The sequence below is a fragment of the Panulirus ornatus genome, chromosome 34 (assembly GCF_036320965.1).
Source record: "Panulirus ornatus isolate Po-2019 chromosome 34, ASM3632096v1, whole genome shotgun sequence".
In the NCBI taxonomy this organism is placed as follows: Eukaryota; Metazoa; Arthropoda; class Malacostraca; order Decapoda; family Palinuridae; genus Panulirus; species Panulirus ornatus.
This window is the reverse complement of record NC_092257.1, coordinates 20,297,664-20,315,986: the sequence shown is the minus strand read 5'-3', so window position 1 is coordinate 20,315,986 and position 18,323 is coordinate 20,297,664. Positions and strand designations below refer to the sequence as shown.

At 39.8% G+C, this 18,323-nt stretch overlaps 1 protein-coding gene across 4 annotated transcripts in view; it reads left to right on the top strand.

Annotated features, from left to right (window-relative positions):
* Positions 1–17,189, top strand: part of Reps (RALBP1 associated Eps domain containing) — a 246,332-nt gene extending 229,143 nt beyond the window's left edge. For all 4 annotated transcript variants that reach the window (XM_071682715.1, XM_071682712.1, XM_071682713.1 and 1 more), the window contains 2 exons: positions 8,589–8,691; positions 16,963–17,189. In XM_071682715.1, the coding sequence (XP_071538816.1) occupies positions 8,589–8,691; positions 16,963–17,025 (166 nt within the window). In that variant the 3' untranslated portion in view covers positions 17,026–17,189. The remainder of the gene's footprint in view (positions 1–8,588; positions 8,692–16,962) is intronic.
* The last annotated feature ends 1,134 nt before the right edge of the window (positions 17,190–18,323 follow it).

Here is an 18,323-nt window from a genome sequence, read left to right as displayed (position 1 = left end):
CCTGAGGATTGGCGGAATGCGTGCATAGTGCCATTGTACAAAGGCAAAGGGGATAAGAGTGAGTGCTCAAATTACAGAGGTATAAGTTTGTTGAGTATTCCTGGTAAATTATATGGGAGGGTATTGATTGAGAGGGTGAAGGCATGTACAGAGCATCAGATTGGGGAAGAGCAGTGTGGTTTCAGAAGTGGTAGAGGATGTGTGAATCAGGTGTTTGCTTTGAAGAATGTATGTGAGAAATACTTAGAAAAGCAAATGGATTTGTATGTAGCATTTATGGATCTGGAGAAGGCATATGATAGAGTTGATAGAGATGCTCTGTGGAAGGTATTAAGAATATATGGTGTGGGAGGAAAGTTGTTAGAAGCAGTGAAAAGTTTTTATCGAGGATGTAAGGCATGTGTACGTGTAGGAAGAGAGGAAAGTGATTGGTTCTCAGTGAATGTAGGTTTGCGGCAGTGGTGTGTGATGTCTCCATGGTTGTTTAATTTGTTTATGGATGGGTTTGTTAGGGAGGTAAATGCAAGAGTTTTGGAAAGAGGGGCAAGTATGAAGTCTGTTGGGGATGAGAGAGCTTGGGAAGTGAGTCAGTTGTTGTTCGCTGATGATACAGCGCTGGTGGCTGATTCATGTGAGAAACTGCAGAAGCTGGTGACTGAGTTTGGTAAAGTGTGTGGAAGAAGAAAGTTAAGAGTAAATGTGAATAAGAGCAAGGTTATTAGGTACAGTAGGGTTGAGGGTCAAGTCAATTGGGAGGTGAGTTTGAATGGAGAAAAACTGGAGGAAGTGAAGTGTTTTAGATATCTGGGAGTGGATCTGGCAGCGGATGGAACCATGGAAGCGGAAGTGGATCATAGGGTGGGGGAGGGGGCGAAAATTCTGGGGGCCTTGAAGAATGTGTGGAAGTCGAGAACATTATATCGGAAAGCAAAAATGGGTATGTTTGAAGGAATAGTGGTTCCAACAATGTTATATGGTTGCGAGGTGTGGGCTATGGATAGAGTTGTGCGCAGGAGGATGGATGTGCTGGAAATGAGATGTTTGAGGACAATGTGTGGTGTGAGGTGGTTTGATCGAGTGAGTAACGTAAGGGTAAGAGAGATGTGTGGAAATAAAAAGAGCGTGGTTGAGAGAGCAGAAGAGGGTGTTTTGAAGTGGTTTGGGCACATGGAGAGAATGAGTGAGGAAAGATTGACCAAGAGGATATATGTGTCGGAGGTGGAGGGAACGAGGAGAATAGGGAGACCAAATTGGAGGTGGAAAGATGGAGTGAAAAAGATTTTGTGTGATCGGGGCCTGAATATGCAGGAGGGTGAAAGGAGGGCAAGGAATAGAGTGAATTGGAGCGATGTGGTATACCGGGGTTGACGTGCTGTCAGTGGATTGAATCAAGGCATGTGAAGCGTCTGGGGTAAACCATGGAAAGCTGTGTAGGTATGTATATTTGCGTGTGTGGACGTATGTATATACATGTGTATGGGGGGGGGGTTGGGCCATTTCTTTCGTCTGTTTCCTTGCGCTACCTCGCAAACGCGGGAGACAGCGACAAAGTATAATAAATAAAAATAAATATAATTCATTAATCAGAGATATGCACTGCATTTAGGTTTTTATGTTAGTGTGGTTTAACCAGAACCTTCTGAAATTCTTCACCCTGTTCATTAATGAATTTTAGCTTAACTTATCTAAATTTAGTACTTTGAAAGATATGATGTAAGATTTAAGTAGTTTTGGCCTTTTTTGTAGGAAAGGCTGTGTCAAAATTAGAAAAATATATCCCTTCAGGTCCGGTAGGTAATCCACCGAAACAGTACAGGAAATACTTTGGAGAAATAAAAGGAAAAAACTTTCATTAATCAGAGATATGCACTGCATTTATGTTTTTTATGTTAGTGTGGTTTAACCAGAACCTTCTGAAATTCTTCACCCTGTTCATTAATGAATTTTAGCTTAACTTATCTAAATTTAGTACTTTGAAAGATATGATGTAAGATTTAAGTAGTTTTGGCCTTTTTTGTAGGAAAGGCTGTGTCAAAATTAGAAAAATATATCCCTTCAGGTCCGGTAGGTAATCCACCGAAACAGTACAGGAAATACTTTGGAGAAATAAAAGGAAAAAACTTTAATGAAACAGTGTAATGATATTAGACAAACGACTAGGTAGGATTATATTATGGAATCCAGTAAAATTTAATGAAACAGTGTAATGATATTAGACAAACGACTAGGTAGGATTATATTATGGAATCCAGTAAAATTCTGACATTAATAAGAGGCATGTTACCCCTGGGAAGAATTTATTTCATGAAGATAAAGAGTAGTTTCTCTTTTAAAGAGTATTTGGTCTTGTAGATGTCTTTTGGGTTCAAGACAGCTTGTTGGACCCAGGTAAAAAAAGAGATCAGAACTAGTAAATTTTGCTTCTCTTTCTTCTCACATCACTATGTCACTACACCAAGGAGGCCAGACAAAAAGTTGTCTTTGGTCCCTAGTTCTTTCCCAACAACTCAGACATTCTTGATCCAAAGTTCACCACACGTCTGTTATTGTTATATCTTCAAGATATGTCTGCTTCTTGATAGTTTCTGCTCCTTGAATTGAGCTTGTGTAGGTTATTGTAAGTGTCATTTTCAGTGGTCCCCAAATTATGGGGTTTTACTTCATCTGTTTTGGTAATTAAGTATTTTGGGGGTGTGAAGGGCATGCTAATAGACTCCAGAAAAACTTCAGAGGATGGTGACTGAGTTAAGGAAAGCATTCAGTAGAATAAGGCTGAAAATTAAAGGGAACAAATATCGGGTAAAGAGATGCAGAAGGGGCACACAACTGTGATGTTTGTTTGTGAATTTAAATGTAGAGGAACTGGAGGAAGAATAGGGTTTTAAGTACCTGGGAATGGGTATTGTGATGGATGTTACTATGGTGGCTTTGGTGAGTCCTAGGGTGAAGATCTTAGGTATGTTAAGGAGTGCATGGAAAGAAAATTCACTGTCCCAAAAGGCAAAGGTCAGTATGATTAAAGGTACAATAGTTGTGACAATGGGGTATGGACATGAGTCAAGTCTTGAGAGCAAAGGTTAGGAAGAGGGTGGAAGTGGTATGTGAGGTATGACTGTCAGTTAAAGAAATGAGTGTAGTCTGATTGAGAGGTTAAAAAGGGGTATAAGTAATGGCAAATGTCGTGATAACTCAGGTCAGGATTAATATACCAGTTGTGTGGACATTTTCTTGGTATATCTTTGTAACTGAATAACAGAAATTTTGTATGGACTATCCTATCTTATTGAGCATTGTATTTTCCATGATGGAACCTGGTTACTTAATTATTCATATGCTTCTACTTCATATTCCTTTTACCCAGTAACTACAGCTGCTCTAGATATTTCAGTGTGCTCTCAGTTTAGTAGTTTCCATTAGATTTTTTGAGATTGCCTTATAATTTCTTTTTGTCTTGACATTTACAAGAGCTTTTATTAAACAAAGTAAAAAACATTGATGTGAGCGCTGTGATATTTTATTTAACTGTCTGTTGAGAGTATCAACTGAAAAAGTATTCGGGCTGTGACACTGACAGACGTAATACTTCCCACCTGTCAGTGTAATGCATACACATATCAGTATTCAATCATGATGTAATGTTCTGTGATATATTTGTTATTATACTATGTTGCTGTCTCCCGCGTTAGCGAGGTAGTGCAAGGAAATAGACAAAAGAATGGCCCAACCCACCCACATACACATGTATGTACATACACGTTCACACACGCACATATATGTACACACACAGGCATATACATATATACACATGTACATAATTCATACTGTCTGCCCTTATTCATTCCTGTCGCCATCCCCGCCACACATGAAATGAAAACCCCCTTCCCCCGCATGTGCGTGAGGTAGCGCTAAGAAAGACAACAAAGGCCACATGCGTTCACACTCAGTCTCTAACTGTCATGAATAATGCACCGAAACCTCATCTCCCTTTCCACATCCAGGCCCCACAGAACTTTCCATGGTTTACCCCAGATGCTTGATGTGCCCTGGTTCAATCCATTGACAGCACGTCGACCCCGGTATACCACATCGTTCCAATTCGCTCTATTCGTTCCAATTCACTCTATTCCTTGCACACCTTTCACCCTCCTGCATGTTCAGGTCCCGATCACTCAAAATCTTTTTCACTCCATCATTCCACCTCCAATTTGGTCTCCCACTTTTCCTTGTTCCCTCCACCTCTGACACATATATCCTCTTTGTCAATCTTCTGCTCTCTCAACCACACTCTTTTTATTACCACACATCTCTTACCCTTTCATTACTTACTCGATCAAACCACCTCACACCACATATTGTCTTCAAACATCTCATTTCTAGCACATCCACCCTTCTGCGCACAACTCTATCTGTAGCCCATGCCTCGCAACCATATAACATTGTTGGAACCACTATTCCTTCAAACTTACCGATTTTTGCTTTCTGAGATAACGTTCTCAACTTCCAGACATTTTTCAATGCTCCCAGAACTTTCGCCCCCTCCCCCACCCTATGATTCACTTCCGCTTCCATGGTTCCATCCGCTGTCAAATCCACTCCCAGATATCTAAAACACTTCACTTCCTCTAGTTTTTCTCCATTGAAACTTACCTCCCAATTGACTTGTCCCTCAACCCTACTGTACCTAATAACCTTGCTCTTATTCACATTTACTCTCAGCTTTCTTCTTTCACACACTTTACCAAACTCAGTCACCAGCTTCTGCAGTTTCTCACCCGAATCAGCTACCAGCACTGTATCATCAGCAAACAACAACTGACTCACTTCCCAAGCTCTCTCATCTACAACAGACTGCATACTTTCCCCTCTTTCCAAAACTCTTGCATTCACCTCCCTAACAACCACATCTATAAACAAATTAAACAACCATGGAGACATCACACACCACTGCCGCAAACCAACATTCACTGAGAACCAATCACTTTCCCCTCTTCCTACACTTACACATGCCTTACATCCTCGATAAAAACTTTTCCTTGCTTCTAACAACTTACCTCCCACGCCATATATTCTTAATACCTTCCACAGAGCATCTCTATCAACTCTATCATATGCCTTCACCAGATCCATAAATGCTACATACAAATCCATTTGCTTTTCTAAGTATTTCTCACATACATTCTTCAAAGCAAACACCTGATCCACACATCCTCTGCCACTTCTGAAACCACACTGCTCTTCCCTAATCTGATGCTCTGTACATGCCTTCACCCTCTCAATCAATACCCTCCCATATAATTTCCCAGGAATACTCAACAGACTTATACCTCTGTAATTTGAGCACTCACTCTTATCCCCTTTGCCTTTGTACAGTGGCACTGTGCAAGCATTCTGCCAGTCCTCAGGTACCTCACCATGAGTCATACATACATTAAATATCCTTACCAACCAGTCAACAATACAGTCACCCCCTTTTTTAATAGATTCCACTGCAGTACCATCCAAACCCGCTGCCTTACAGGCTTTCATCTTCCGCAAAGCTTTTACTACCTCTTCTCTGTTTACCAAATCATTCTCCCTAACCCTCTCCCTTTACACACCACCTCAACCAAAACACCCTATATCTGCCACTCTATTATCAAACACATTCAACAAACCTTCAAAATACTCACTCCATCTCCTTCTCACATCACGACTATTTGTTATCACCTCCCCATTAGCCCCTTCACTGATGTTCCCATTTGTTCCCTTGTCTTACGCACTTTATTTACCTCCTTCCAAAACATCTTTTTATTCTCTCTAAAATTTAATGATACCCTCTCACCCCAACTCTCATTTGCCCTCTTTATTGCCTCTTGCACCTTTCTCTTGACCTCCTGCCTCTTTTATACATCTCCCGCTCATTTGCATTATTTCCCTGCAAAAATAGTCCAAATGCCTCTCTCTTCTCTTTCACTAATAATCTTACATTTTCATCCCACTACTAACTACCCTTTCTAATCTGCTCACCTCCCACACTTCTTATGCCACAAGCATCTTTTGTGCAAGCCATCACTGCTTCTCCAAATACATCCCATTCCTTCCCCACTCCCCTTACGTCCTTTGTTTTTACCTTTTTCCATTCTGTACTCAGTCTCTCCTGGTACTTCCTCACACAAGTCTCCTTCCCAAGGTCGCTGACTCTCACCACTCTCTTCACCCCAACATTTTCTCTTCTTTTCTGAAAACCTCTACAAATCTTCACCTTCACCTCCACAAGATAATGATCAGACATGTGATATGTATTCCATTATGAAATATAGCTCTACATTTTTCTTATAAATCTGTATAGATGATCTTTATACATATTCTTTGCTGTCCAGGCAGCATAGAAATGATGTACAGTCTTCCATGGGATTCTTTTGGTAACTGACAAGTTGAGTTGAAAAAGTATGGGCAAAGCATGTGGAAGCATTTTCTTAGTTGCCTGTCATTACTTACTACTGTGCTGTTTACTTTGCCTGAGATTTTAAGCGCTTCCAAACCATATATGTCACACTTACAGTTAACTTCTGCAGATGTCGTTAATCATGTTTTGCACATCATCAGTGACTTGGTTTTGTTTAGTTTTCTACCACATTTTTTTTTATCATAGAATTTTATCAGACTATGGTTTGCACTTATCATTCATTCTGGGCTCAGATTTAAAGGTGGATATACTTTTAATCATCTAATGTAACTGCTAACAGAGGTAGAGATGATAAATTGTTTGCCTAGTTGATTATAAGAATGGGTTTGATGCATGAATTTTTATTATATATTCATTATGACTTTTTTGCAGTGGCATGTCAAATTTGATCCAGGTGTCCGTTGACATAGACTGCAGTCCTTTAAGATGTTGGATGTAGGTCCCCTGCAGTTTGGATGCTCAGGGTACAAAGTTTTACCCATATGGTATTAGTGAATCACTCAGTAAATATGTGATTCTGGATATAGATTTGCCCTTATGGAATTTAAGGAAAATATTGATTTTTTGGAAAATGTGAAAAAATTACTAATTCATGATATAGGTGGCAGACTTGAGTTTGAATCACCAGGAGTGCACATCCCTTATGGTCTACCTCTGTTTCTAGCAGCTACTCTTCCAAAATTTTTTCTATACTCTGGAGTGTGAATCGCCCGAGATGTCAGCAGAAAGGCCATCTTGCCCTGCATCTGCTGACATCCATTCTCAAGCTGTTATGTGTAAAATACTGAAGCCATTGCATCCTATCCACAACCAGTCCCCACAAACATTTCCATAGTTTACCCAGGATGCTTCATGTGCTGTGGTTCGATCCATTGACACATCGACCCTTTTATACCACATTGTCCCAGTTCACTCTATCCTGTGCATGCCTTTCACCCTCCTGCACATGCAAGCCCCAATTGTGTAAAATCTTTTTCACTCCATCATTCCATCTCCAATTTTGTCTTCCTGTTCTCCTTGTGCCCTCCACATCTGACACATATATCCTTCTGTTAACCATTCCTCTCTCATTGTCTCCATATGTCCAAACTGTTTCTGGACACCCTTTTCAGTTCCCTCAGCCACACTCCCTTTTATTACCACATGTCTCTCTTACCCTTTTATGACTTACTTGATCAAACCATCTCACACCACATATTGTCCTCAGGCATTTTATTTCCAACTCCTCCACCCTCCTCCACACAGCCATACTATAGCCCATGCCTCGCATCCATATAGATGATGATCTCTCTATCCACACATTCTTTAGCACTCCTAGAACCCCCACCCATCTTATGACTCACTTCCACTTCCATGGTTCTATTTGCTGCCATGTCCACTCCCTGTAATCTAAAACACTTCTCTTCCTCCAGTTTTTCTCCATTCAGACCCACACCCAAACCAGCCTATCCATCAACCCTGCTGAATCTGATAACATTCTTTTATTCACATTTAGTCTCAACTTCATTCCCCACTCTCTTCCAAACTCAGTCACCAGCTTCTGCAGTTTCTCACTCAAATCTTCCACCAAGTGCTGCTTCCTTACCAAACAACTGACTCACTCCTCAAGCTCCTTCATCCCCTACAGACTGCATACTTGCCCTTGCCTCCAAGATTCTCACAGATTCTCACATGTAACTTCCTCACCACCCTATTCATAAACAAATTAAACAGCCATGATTTGTGCACTCTGTGGTAGTCTATGAGTGACTGAGATGCCTGATATTTATTACAGTAATGGTATGAGGCTGTTAATGACATCTTTGGGTGATTGATGGAAGCAGATAGCAGCTAGGGTTTTGAATGACAGCAGGAGTCAATAAAACATTCCAATATGCATGGAGCTGTAGTTACATAACACCAATATATGGTGCATGATGCAATGAAAATGATGGAATTGCAGCTGCATACCCAGCCAGATTCTTTAAATTGTGTGGTTAAGAAGTAGATTCATAATATTTGCAACATTAGAAATTGTACTTTTATTTTGTGGGACTAGAATAAGAATTATTCCATTTCTCTTGGACTCATCCCTTTGAGTTTTTGTATGCATTTCTGTCATATTTTAAAATGTATTTCCTTGTAATTTTTTCTCTCTTTTCAGACCAAAGGATAAGAGAGAAATTCAAGCTTCAATCAGAACAACATCAGAGAAAAATACAATATTAACAAGGTTAAACTCAGAACTCAATCAAGAATTAGCTGAGGTAAGTTTTTAAAAAACTCAGGATTTATGTTTGAAAGAGAAGCATATTTGATGGAATATATACTGTATGTGATAATGAAGGGGCAAAGAAGAAAGGAGTAGTTTTTTTGGAGCAGAGAGTCCTTTGGCAGTTTTGATGCATGAGATAAAGAAAATCTGCAAGGGGCTCCGAGTGTGTTGATGATGTCGCAGTCAAGGGTACAATTAGGTGGGCATGGGGCCCTTAGTGTAAATGGTATGGGGAAGAGCTTGTCAAGTTTGTGTGCTGAAAGAACTGTGATTGGGAATTATTTGTGGCAAACATGGTGCATGTATATGTGAGTGATAGGATTTAGGGTCAACAGGAATTATTAGATTATGTGGTAATTTAGAAGCATGCAGAGGAGAGTTTGTTGATCTAAATATGCTTAGGGATGACACCAGGGATATCTGATCATATCTTGGTGGAGGTGAGTGTGAAAGTTTGTGACAGTGCTGCAGGAGAAGACAAAGACATTCTAAACAATCTAAATTTCTACTTTGATGAAGTTGATTATTGTGAAGTCAGTGATTATATAAGAAATACAGAGCAGTGTGTAGTTCTTACTGATATGAAAGGAAATTAGGTATTTTTTCTACCAGAATATAGAACATAATTGCAAGATCAGTACCAAGCAAGAGTGAATATAATGAGATACAAATGAGCCACTAAAGTTATGGAAACCTTTGTTGTGGCCACCCCCTTCAGAAAATTCCCAAAGGGAAGAGGTGTCAAAGATACAGATAGATAGATAGATAGATAGATGAAAAATGCCTAGAGGCAGAAAGCAGTGAATGAATAAACTAGTGGATGGCTAGAAGAGAATGGAAGAAAAATCTGAGATATGCAATAAACAGAAATGAAATTAATGAACTAGAAGGATGTGATGTCTCCATGGTTGTTTAATTTGTTTATGGATGGGGTTGTTAGGGAGGTGAATGCAAGAGTTTTGGAAAGAGGGGCAAGTATGAAGTCTGTTAGGGATGAGAGAGCTTGGGAAGTGAGTCAGTTGTTCGCTGATGATACATCGCTGGTGGCTGATTCATGTGAGAAACTGCAGAAGCTGGTGACTGAGTTTGGTAAAGTGTGTGAAAGAAGAAAGTTAAGAGTAAATGTGAATAAGAGCAAGGTTATTAGGTACAGTAGGGTTTAGGGTCAAGTCAATTGGGAGGTAAGTTTGAACGGAGAAAAACTGGAGGAAGTAAAGTGTTTTAGATATCTGGGAGTGTATCTGGCAGCGGATGGAACCATGGAAGCGGAAGTGGATCATAGGGTGGGGGAGGGGGCGAAAATTCTGGGAGCCTTGAAGAATGTGTGGAAGTCGAGAACATTATCTCGGAAAGCAAAAATGGGTATGTTTGAAGGAATAGTGGTTCCAACAATGTTGTATGGTTGCGAGGCGTGGGCTATGGATAGAGTTGTGCGCAGGAGGATGGATGTTGTGGAAATGAGATGTTTGAGGACAATGTGTGGTGTGAGGTGGTTTGATCGAGTAAGTAACGTAAGAGTAAGAGAGATGTGTGGAAATAAAAAGAGCGTGGTTGAGAGAGCAGGAGAGGGTGTTTTGAAATGGTTTGGGCACATGGAGAGAATGAGTGAGGAAAGATTGACCAAGAGGATATATGTGTCGGAGGTGGAGGGAACGAGGAGAATTGGGAGACCAAATTGGAGGTGGAAAGATGGAGTGAAAAAGATTTTGTGTGATCGGGGCCTGAACATGCAGGAGGGTGAAAGGAGGGCAAGGAATAGAGTGAATTGGATCGGTGTGGTATACCGTGGTTGATGTGCTGTCAGTGGATTGAATCAGGGCAAGTGAAGCGTCTGGGGTAAACCATGGAAAGCTGTGTAGGTATGTATATATGCGTGTGTGGACGTATGTATATACATGTGTTTGGGGGTGGGTTGGGCCATTTCTTTCGTCTGTTTCCTTGCGCTACATCGCAAACGCGGGAGACAGCGACAAAAAAAAAAAAAAAAAGGAGAAATAAAATTGCAGACAAGAAATTGATTGAGTCACAGAAATGAGCAGAATAAGTAAGGAGAAAGTAATACAAAGCATGAAACAAATCCAAAAGTTCTGGTTGCAAGCATGAATAAATTGCGACTCCCCTAAAAATATTCGAAACATTCAAGTAGGTAGGCAAAAGAGAATAGATACAATTGCTAGTGCACTGTAATGACATATCTATCTTATATTTATTTATTTATTATACTTAATCGCTGTCTCCCGTGTTAGCGAGGTAGTGCAAGGAAACAGACGAAAGAATGGCCCAACCCACCCACATACACATGTATATTCATAGATGTTCACACACGCACATATACATACCTATACATCTCAACATATACATATATATACACACACAGACAAATACATATATACACATGTACATAATTCATACTGTCTGCCCTTATTCATTCCTGTCGCCACCCCACCACACATGAAATAACAACCCCCTCCCCCTGCATGTGCGCGAGGTAGCGCTAGGAAAAGACAAAAAAGGCCACATTCATTCACACTTAGTCTCTAGCTGTCATTTATAATGCACTGAAACCACAGCTCCCTTTCCACATCCAGGCCCCACAGAACTTTCTATGGTTTACCCCAGATGCTTCACATACCCTGATTCAGGCGATTTTTGACAGCACATTGACCCAGGTATACCACATCGTTCCAATCCTTCTATTCCTTGCACACCTTTCACTCTCCTGCATGTTCAGGCCCCAATCACTCAAAATCTTTTTCACTCCATCTTTCCACCTCCAATTTGGTCTCCCACTTCTCTCGTTCCCTCCACCTCTGACTCATATATCCTCTTTGTCAATCTTTCCTCACTCATTCTCTCCATGTGACCAGATCATTTCAGGACACCCCCTCCTGCTCTCTCAACCACACTCTTTTTGTTACCACATATCTCTCTTACCCTTTCATTACTTACTTGATCAAACCACCTCACACCACATATTGTCCTCAAACATCTCATTTCCAAGACATCCACCCTCCTTCGCACAACTCTATCTATAGCCCATGCCTCGCAACCATATATCATTGTTGGAACCACTATTCCTTCAAACATACCCATTTTTGCTTTCCAAGATAACGTTCTCGAATTCCACACATTCTTCAATGCTCCCAGAACTTTCGCCCCCTCCCCCACCCTATGATTCACTTCTGCTTCCATGGTTCCATCCGCTGCCAATTCCACTCCCAGATATCTAAAACACTTCCACCAGTTTTTCTCCATTGAAACTTACCTCCCAATTGACTTGTCCCTCAACCCTGCTGTACCTAATAACCTTGCTCTTATTCACATTTACTCAGTCACCAGCTTCTGCAGTTTCTCACCCAAATCAGCCACCAGTGCTGTATCATTAGCAAACAACAATTGACTCACTTCCCAAGCTCTCTCATCCACAACAGACTGCATACTTGCCCCTCTATCCAAAGCTCTTGCATTCACCTCCCCAACAACCCCATCCATAAACAAATTAAATAACCATGGAGACATCACACACCCCTGCCGCAGACCAACATTCACTGAGAACCAATCACTTTCCTCTCTTCCTACACGTACATGTGCCTTACATTCTTGATAAAATCTTTTCACTGCTTCTAACAACTTGCCTCCCACACCATATATTCTTAATACCTTCCACAGAGCATCTCTATCAACTCTATCATATGCCTTCTCCAGATCCATAAATGCTACATAGAAATCCATTAGCTTTTTCTAAGTATTTCTCGCATACATTCTTCAAGGCAAACACCTGATCCACACATCCTCTACCACTTCTGAAACCACACTGCTCTTCCCCAATTTGATGCTCTGTAAATACCTTCACCCTCTCAATGAATACCCTCCCATATGATATCCCAGGAATACTCAACAAGCTTAAACCTCTGTAATTTGAGCACTCACTCTTATCCCCTTTGCCTTTGTACAATGGCACTATGCACGCATTCCTCCAGTCCTCAGGCACCTCACCATGAGCCATACATACATTAAATAATCTTACCAACCAATCAACAGTACAGTTACCCCCTTTTTGATAGATTCCACTGCAGTACCATCCAAATCTGCTGCTTTCATCTTCCCCAAAGCTTTTACTGCCTCTTCTCTGTTTACCAAATCATTATCCCTAACCCTCTCACTTTGCACACCACAACCAAAACACCCTATATCTGCCATTCTATCATCAGACATTCAACAAACCTTCAAAATTCTCATTCCATCTCCTTCTCACATCACCACTACACGTTATCACCTCCCCATTAGCCCCCTTCACTGATGTTCCCATTTGTTCCCTTGTCTTATGCACTTTATTTACCACCTTCCAAAACATCTTTTTATTCTCCCTAAAATTTAATGACACTCTCTCACCCCAACTCTCATTTGCTCTCTTTTTCACCCCGTGCAACTTTCTCGTGACCTCCTGCCTCTTTCTTTTATACATCTCCCAGTTATTAGCATTATTTCCCTGCAAAAATCGTCCAAATGCCTCTCTCTTCTCTGTCACTGATAATCTTACGTCGTCATGCCACAAGCATCTTTTGCACAAGCCATCACTGCTTCCCTAAATACATCCCATTCCTCCCCCACTCCCCTTACGTCCTTTGTTCTCACCTTTTTCCATTCTGTACGCAGTCTCTCCTGGTACTTCCTCACACTAGTCTTCTTCCCAAGCTCACTTATTTTCACCACTCTCTTTACTTCAACGTTCTCTCTTCATTTCTGAAAATCTCTACAAATCTTCGCTTTCGCCTCCACAAGATAACGATCAGACATCCCTCCAGTTGCACCTCTCAGCACACTAACATCCAAAAGTCTATCTTTCGCACGCCTATCAATTAACATGTAATCCAACAATGCTGTCTGGCCATCTCTCCTACTTGCATACATATACTTATGTATAGCTGTCTTTTTAAACCAGGTATTTCCAATCACCAGCCCTTTTTTAGCACATAAATCTACAAGCTCTTCACCATTTCCATTTACAACTCTGAACACCCCATGTACACCAATTATTCCCTCAACTGCCACATTACTCACCTTTGCATTCAAATCACCCATCACTATAACCTGGTCTCCTGCATCAAAACTACTAACGCACTCACTCAGCTGCTCCCAAAACACTTCCCTCTCATGATCTCTCTTCTCATGTCCAGATGCATATGCACTGATAATCACCCATCTCTCCATCCACTTTCAGTTTTACCGATATCAATCTAGAGTTTACTTTCTTACACTCTGTCACATACTCCCACCACTCCTGTTTTGGGAGTAGTGCTACTCCTTCCCTTGCTCTAGTCCTCTCACTAACCCCTGACTTTACTCCCAGGACATTCCCAAATCACTCTCCCCCTTTACCCTTGAGCTTCATTGCACTCAGAGCCAAAACATCCAGGTCCCTTTCCTCAAACATACTTCCTGTCTCTCCTTTTTTTTTCATCTTTTGTTACATCCACACACATTTAGACACCCCAATCTGAGCCTTCGAGGAGGATGAACACTCCCCGCGTGACTCCTTCTGTTTTCCCTTTTAGAAAGTTAAAATATAAGGAGGGGAGGGTTTCTAGCCCCCCGCTCCCGTCCCCTTTAGTCGCCTTGTACGACACGTGAGGAATGTGTGCGTAGTATTCTTTTTCCCCTATCCCCTATTTCTGATGTCAATTTGCTCTGGGAACTCCTTCATGGGGTTGGCCACAGAATAAGTCTCCATAATTGGTAAACTTTAGTGAGTCTTCTTACTCTTTAGTGCCTTACCCTTCTCAGGCCACTAGCGGTTGGCAGCTCTAGAGCTGTGTTTCCTGAAGCTCCTAGCTAATGTTCCTGCTGACTGCTTCTACCTAATGTGTCTACTCAATGTTCCTACCTAATGGATCTACTTAATGTTCTAAGCTACTGCTTTTACATAATGCTCCTGCCTAATATTCCTACCTACAACTTGTGTACCTAATGTTTGTACCTAATGCTCCTGGTTAATGTTCCTGTCTTCTACTTTATCTTTTACTCCTGTCATTTTGCCAAAAGATAGGGATATTGCTTAGTGCTCAATACAGGAAAATCTAGAGTTATGAAGAATGAGTTGTGTGAGTTAAGTGTTCTCAAGTGTCATGTGTGAAAAGGAGATATTGTGGACAGAATGCCAGCAGTCCACATGTGGACAAAGCAGAAAGAAAAGTCAGCTACTTGGGTCAGAAGAGTGCAACTTGAAACCAATGAAGTGCCTGCTTACTACAAAATTGTCACTAACCCTCCCTGGTCGGTGGTTGCCTACCAGGTACTACCCACCTGTAATAACATATGCTAATCTCTGATGCAGGGGAAAAGAATGGACACTGTCTTTCTAGATTTTGCAGATGCATTTGACAAGTAAACTATGGAATGTTATTCGAGAAATTAGTAAGACACAATATTAAGGATTAGCATTTCTAACCAACAAAAAAATCCAGAATGGTGAAGATATACTTTCAGATGTAAGGCAGAAAATGTATTATGTTCAGTACCTTTTGTAATCATGAGGATGTAAGGGAAAGTAAAGTCAGGTGCTTTGTGTATGACATGAGAAAAAGTAAGAAGGCTACGAGAAGATGCATAGAGAGCTAAAAGGTAACTACATATGGGTCAAAAAGAACCTGTTAGAATTGAGTGAAAAGATGGCTCACTGAAAAAATCTTAGAAAGACTAACAGGTTTGTGATGCTTTCCTGCAAAGGTCCCACAGGGAAAGAGATAGAGAGCAAAAAAATATCAGAGACTTGCAAATCACTATAAATGGAAAGCTTGAATTTAAGGAGCACATTGACAAGATGCTCTCAGATCAAAAATGAGTGTTATGATAATGAGGACATTTATAACAAGAAACAGAAAACTAAGGAATGAAATTTTCAGTTTGTATATGAAAAGCTAAATAGAATACTCACCAGGTAAACAGATGGAAATTAACAAGCATAATTAATGCAGTAACACTTCAAAAGCAAAATTGAAGGTCTGGAGTATATGAACTACCACAAGCGATTGAAGGAGCTGAAATTGTTCAGTCTTGAAAGAAGAGATCAATACTTACAGCTTACTTCCTTCACATAGATGCACCGAGAATATCATAGTACTTTATGACTTGTGGTACTGACTAGTGGATGTGGCCAGGTACCTGAGTGATGCGTGAGTTTCAGGAAGATAGAGAGAGATATATGATGATATATGCTATGCAGCAGATAGAATGTATAAAGAGTGATTTCTTAAATCAACAAGTTAGATACAGAATTGTTAAGTCTGGAATAATCCCTGGAAACAAATTTAAACTGTGTTAGATGAAAATTTACTAGAAATTTACAAGTTTCCCTCAAGAAAATTAAGTGATTATTTTTTGCACTACACGGAGAAAGTAGAAATGTGCAGAGAATGACTGCAGTAGCATTCAGAAGGTTGGACTCCTGGCTGAAATCAGTCAGTCAGTCCCTGACAAGCTTTAGGTAAATAATTATTTAAGGGGCTTTATATCAGAGGTAAATAGTCACCCTGTCCTAAACACACTACCTCCACTACCACTTCAAAATATTATCTCCATTTTCTTTTACCCACACAGGGAGATTATGGAAAGTCTTTGTATCTAAAATCTGCAAATTGTCAAAATCCTTGGTCCAGGACATTCAAGATCATTACTAAATTGGAGCATGAGGTATCACAGTTTCAACTCAGTTTACAATGTCCTCCTGTAGCCCACATCACCAATGTTGCTCTCAGAAATTGTGGCAGTAAAATGTCCTTGCTGTTCTCTGTTATTTTTGTGATATTTTCTTAAATTCTTCTTTGATATTAGTATCCAGTAAGCGTATGCATGTAAATGCTGGGTGAAGTGGAATCATAATTCACTTATCAATAATCAGGTATTGGAAAACCTGCAAAAATTAAATAATGGTGAATTGGTACAACATTTGAAGTAATGCTTTGTTGCTTAGACAATTATTTACTATTTTGACCCACAGTGATGAGGAATGTACATGTATCATTTGCCAGCAAATTTGTGTATTCTGTTTTGAAACTTTTTTTTGTGTTGGTATGAATTTTATTGTTAGGCCTTTTTTCATGGAAAGGGGGAATGGGGGCAACTGTGTCCTCTTTACAAGGGATGATGGTTCATGTACGTGTTTTCCAAGCCTTGTTAACATTTTATGTCATGTTTTCTACATAATTTGATTTTCAGTGGTTGCAGTGATTACTTGAAAGATTCGAAGTTGATATGTCTTTTTCAGGTAATGGAAGAGAGAATTGCCCTTGAAATGCAGCTGGAACAAATGAAGCCCTTTTCAAGTTAGTCCATCATCCTGACACACTAATGTGTGTGTTGGTAGAGGTCGTCCATATTTAGTCAATATTTTTTATTCAGAGTTGCCATTTTATGTGGTGACTTTGTTCATTCTTGTAGGTCTTCATCAAGTTTTATAATAGAATCTTTCATTAACAAATGTAACTGAATAGTTTTTTGTTTACTTTCCCTCAAGTTCTTTTTTGAATTTAATTTCCATTTTTTAGATACATATTTGATAGTAAGTGAAAAATGATCTTAGACCTTTGGTCCATGCCATTTCATATTTCACCAAGAATGATGGCAAGTGATAAATTATACCATACATTTAAGGGTTGGCTTTAATGAAACTTTGGTCGTATATTGTTTCCAGATTGCTTAATCTGACATTAATTTATGAAATATGCAATGTCTGTACATAGAATATCCTTCAGAGGGAATATGATATTTCATAATGAACAAGCTCTCTTCAGTATTGTTTTTGGTATTCATGCTGTTGAGCAGCTAAATGTTTAAGTACAGCTCTGTGTTATTATGGCTTGTGGGCCATGTTCTAGATCATAATTAACAAGTGGGTGTACAAAGATGACTGTTGATGGATGGTTCATAGTGTCGTTTTTCAGTGTTGTGTTCTTAAGGATGCTGGAAATTCTATTGATGGAGATTTCAGTCGTAAGTACTTTGGAAAGATATATGTGAAGTCTATTGAGAATGGGATATATTTTATGAGTTTGCAGAAAATGATATTTTCGGTATTACATGAATTGTTACCCTGTTTGTGTTATTGAGCTTGTCATTGTTGAACATTCATTTGACTGGCTAAGAAAGTATATTCAAGGAAGTTTTGTGTTGGTGCATTGATATATATATAAGGAATAGTCTGTAACGTACATCCATGTGAAACTGATCATAACCTAGTCCATATACCCAAGTCAGTATCATTATTATCTCTTACATAGCCCACTGTTGCAGTTGTTAAATTTTTTGTTTTTGTATACAAACTTCATGTAGTTGGTTAATGAAGAACAGAGTTAGATAGTTGATATATAAGGTGATACTGTACTGTAGTGTATATTAGTGAATTCCTCCTTAATTGATATTAATTTGTTTAATATCAGATGAAATGAATGAAAGGCTGTGATATTTCTTTACAATTTATTGATTAGATACTGGTGATCCATGTTTTAGCAGCCATTAAAAAATTGAGAATGTGAATGAATGCTTTTTATTGTTGTTATGAGTAGGGTTTGTGAAATAATTGTTAACCTTGGAGAAAGTTTGGGAATATATCACTCTGAAGTGAAGAGA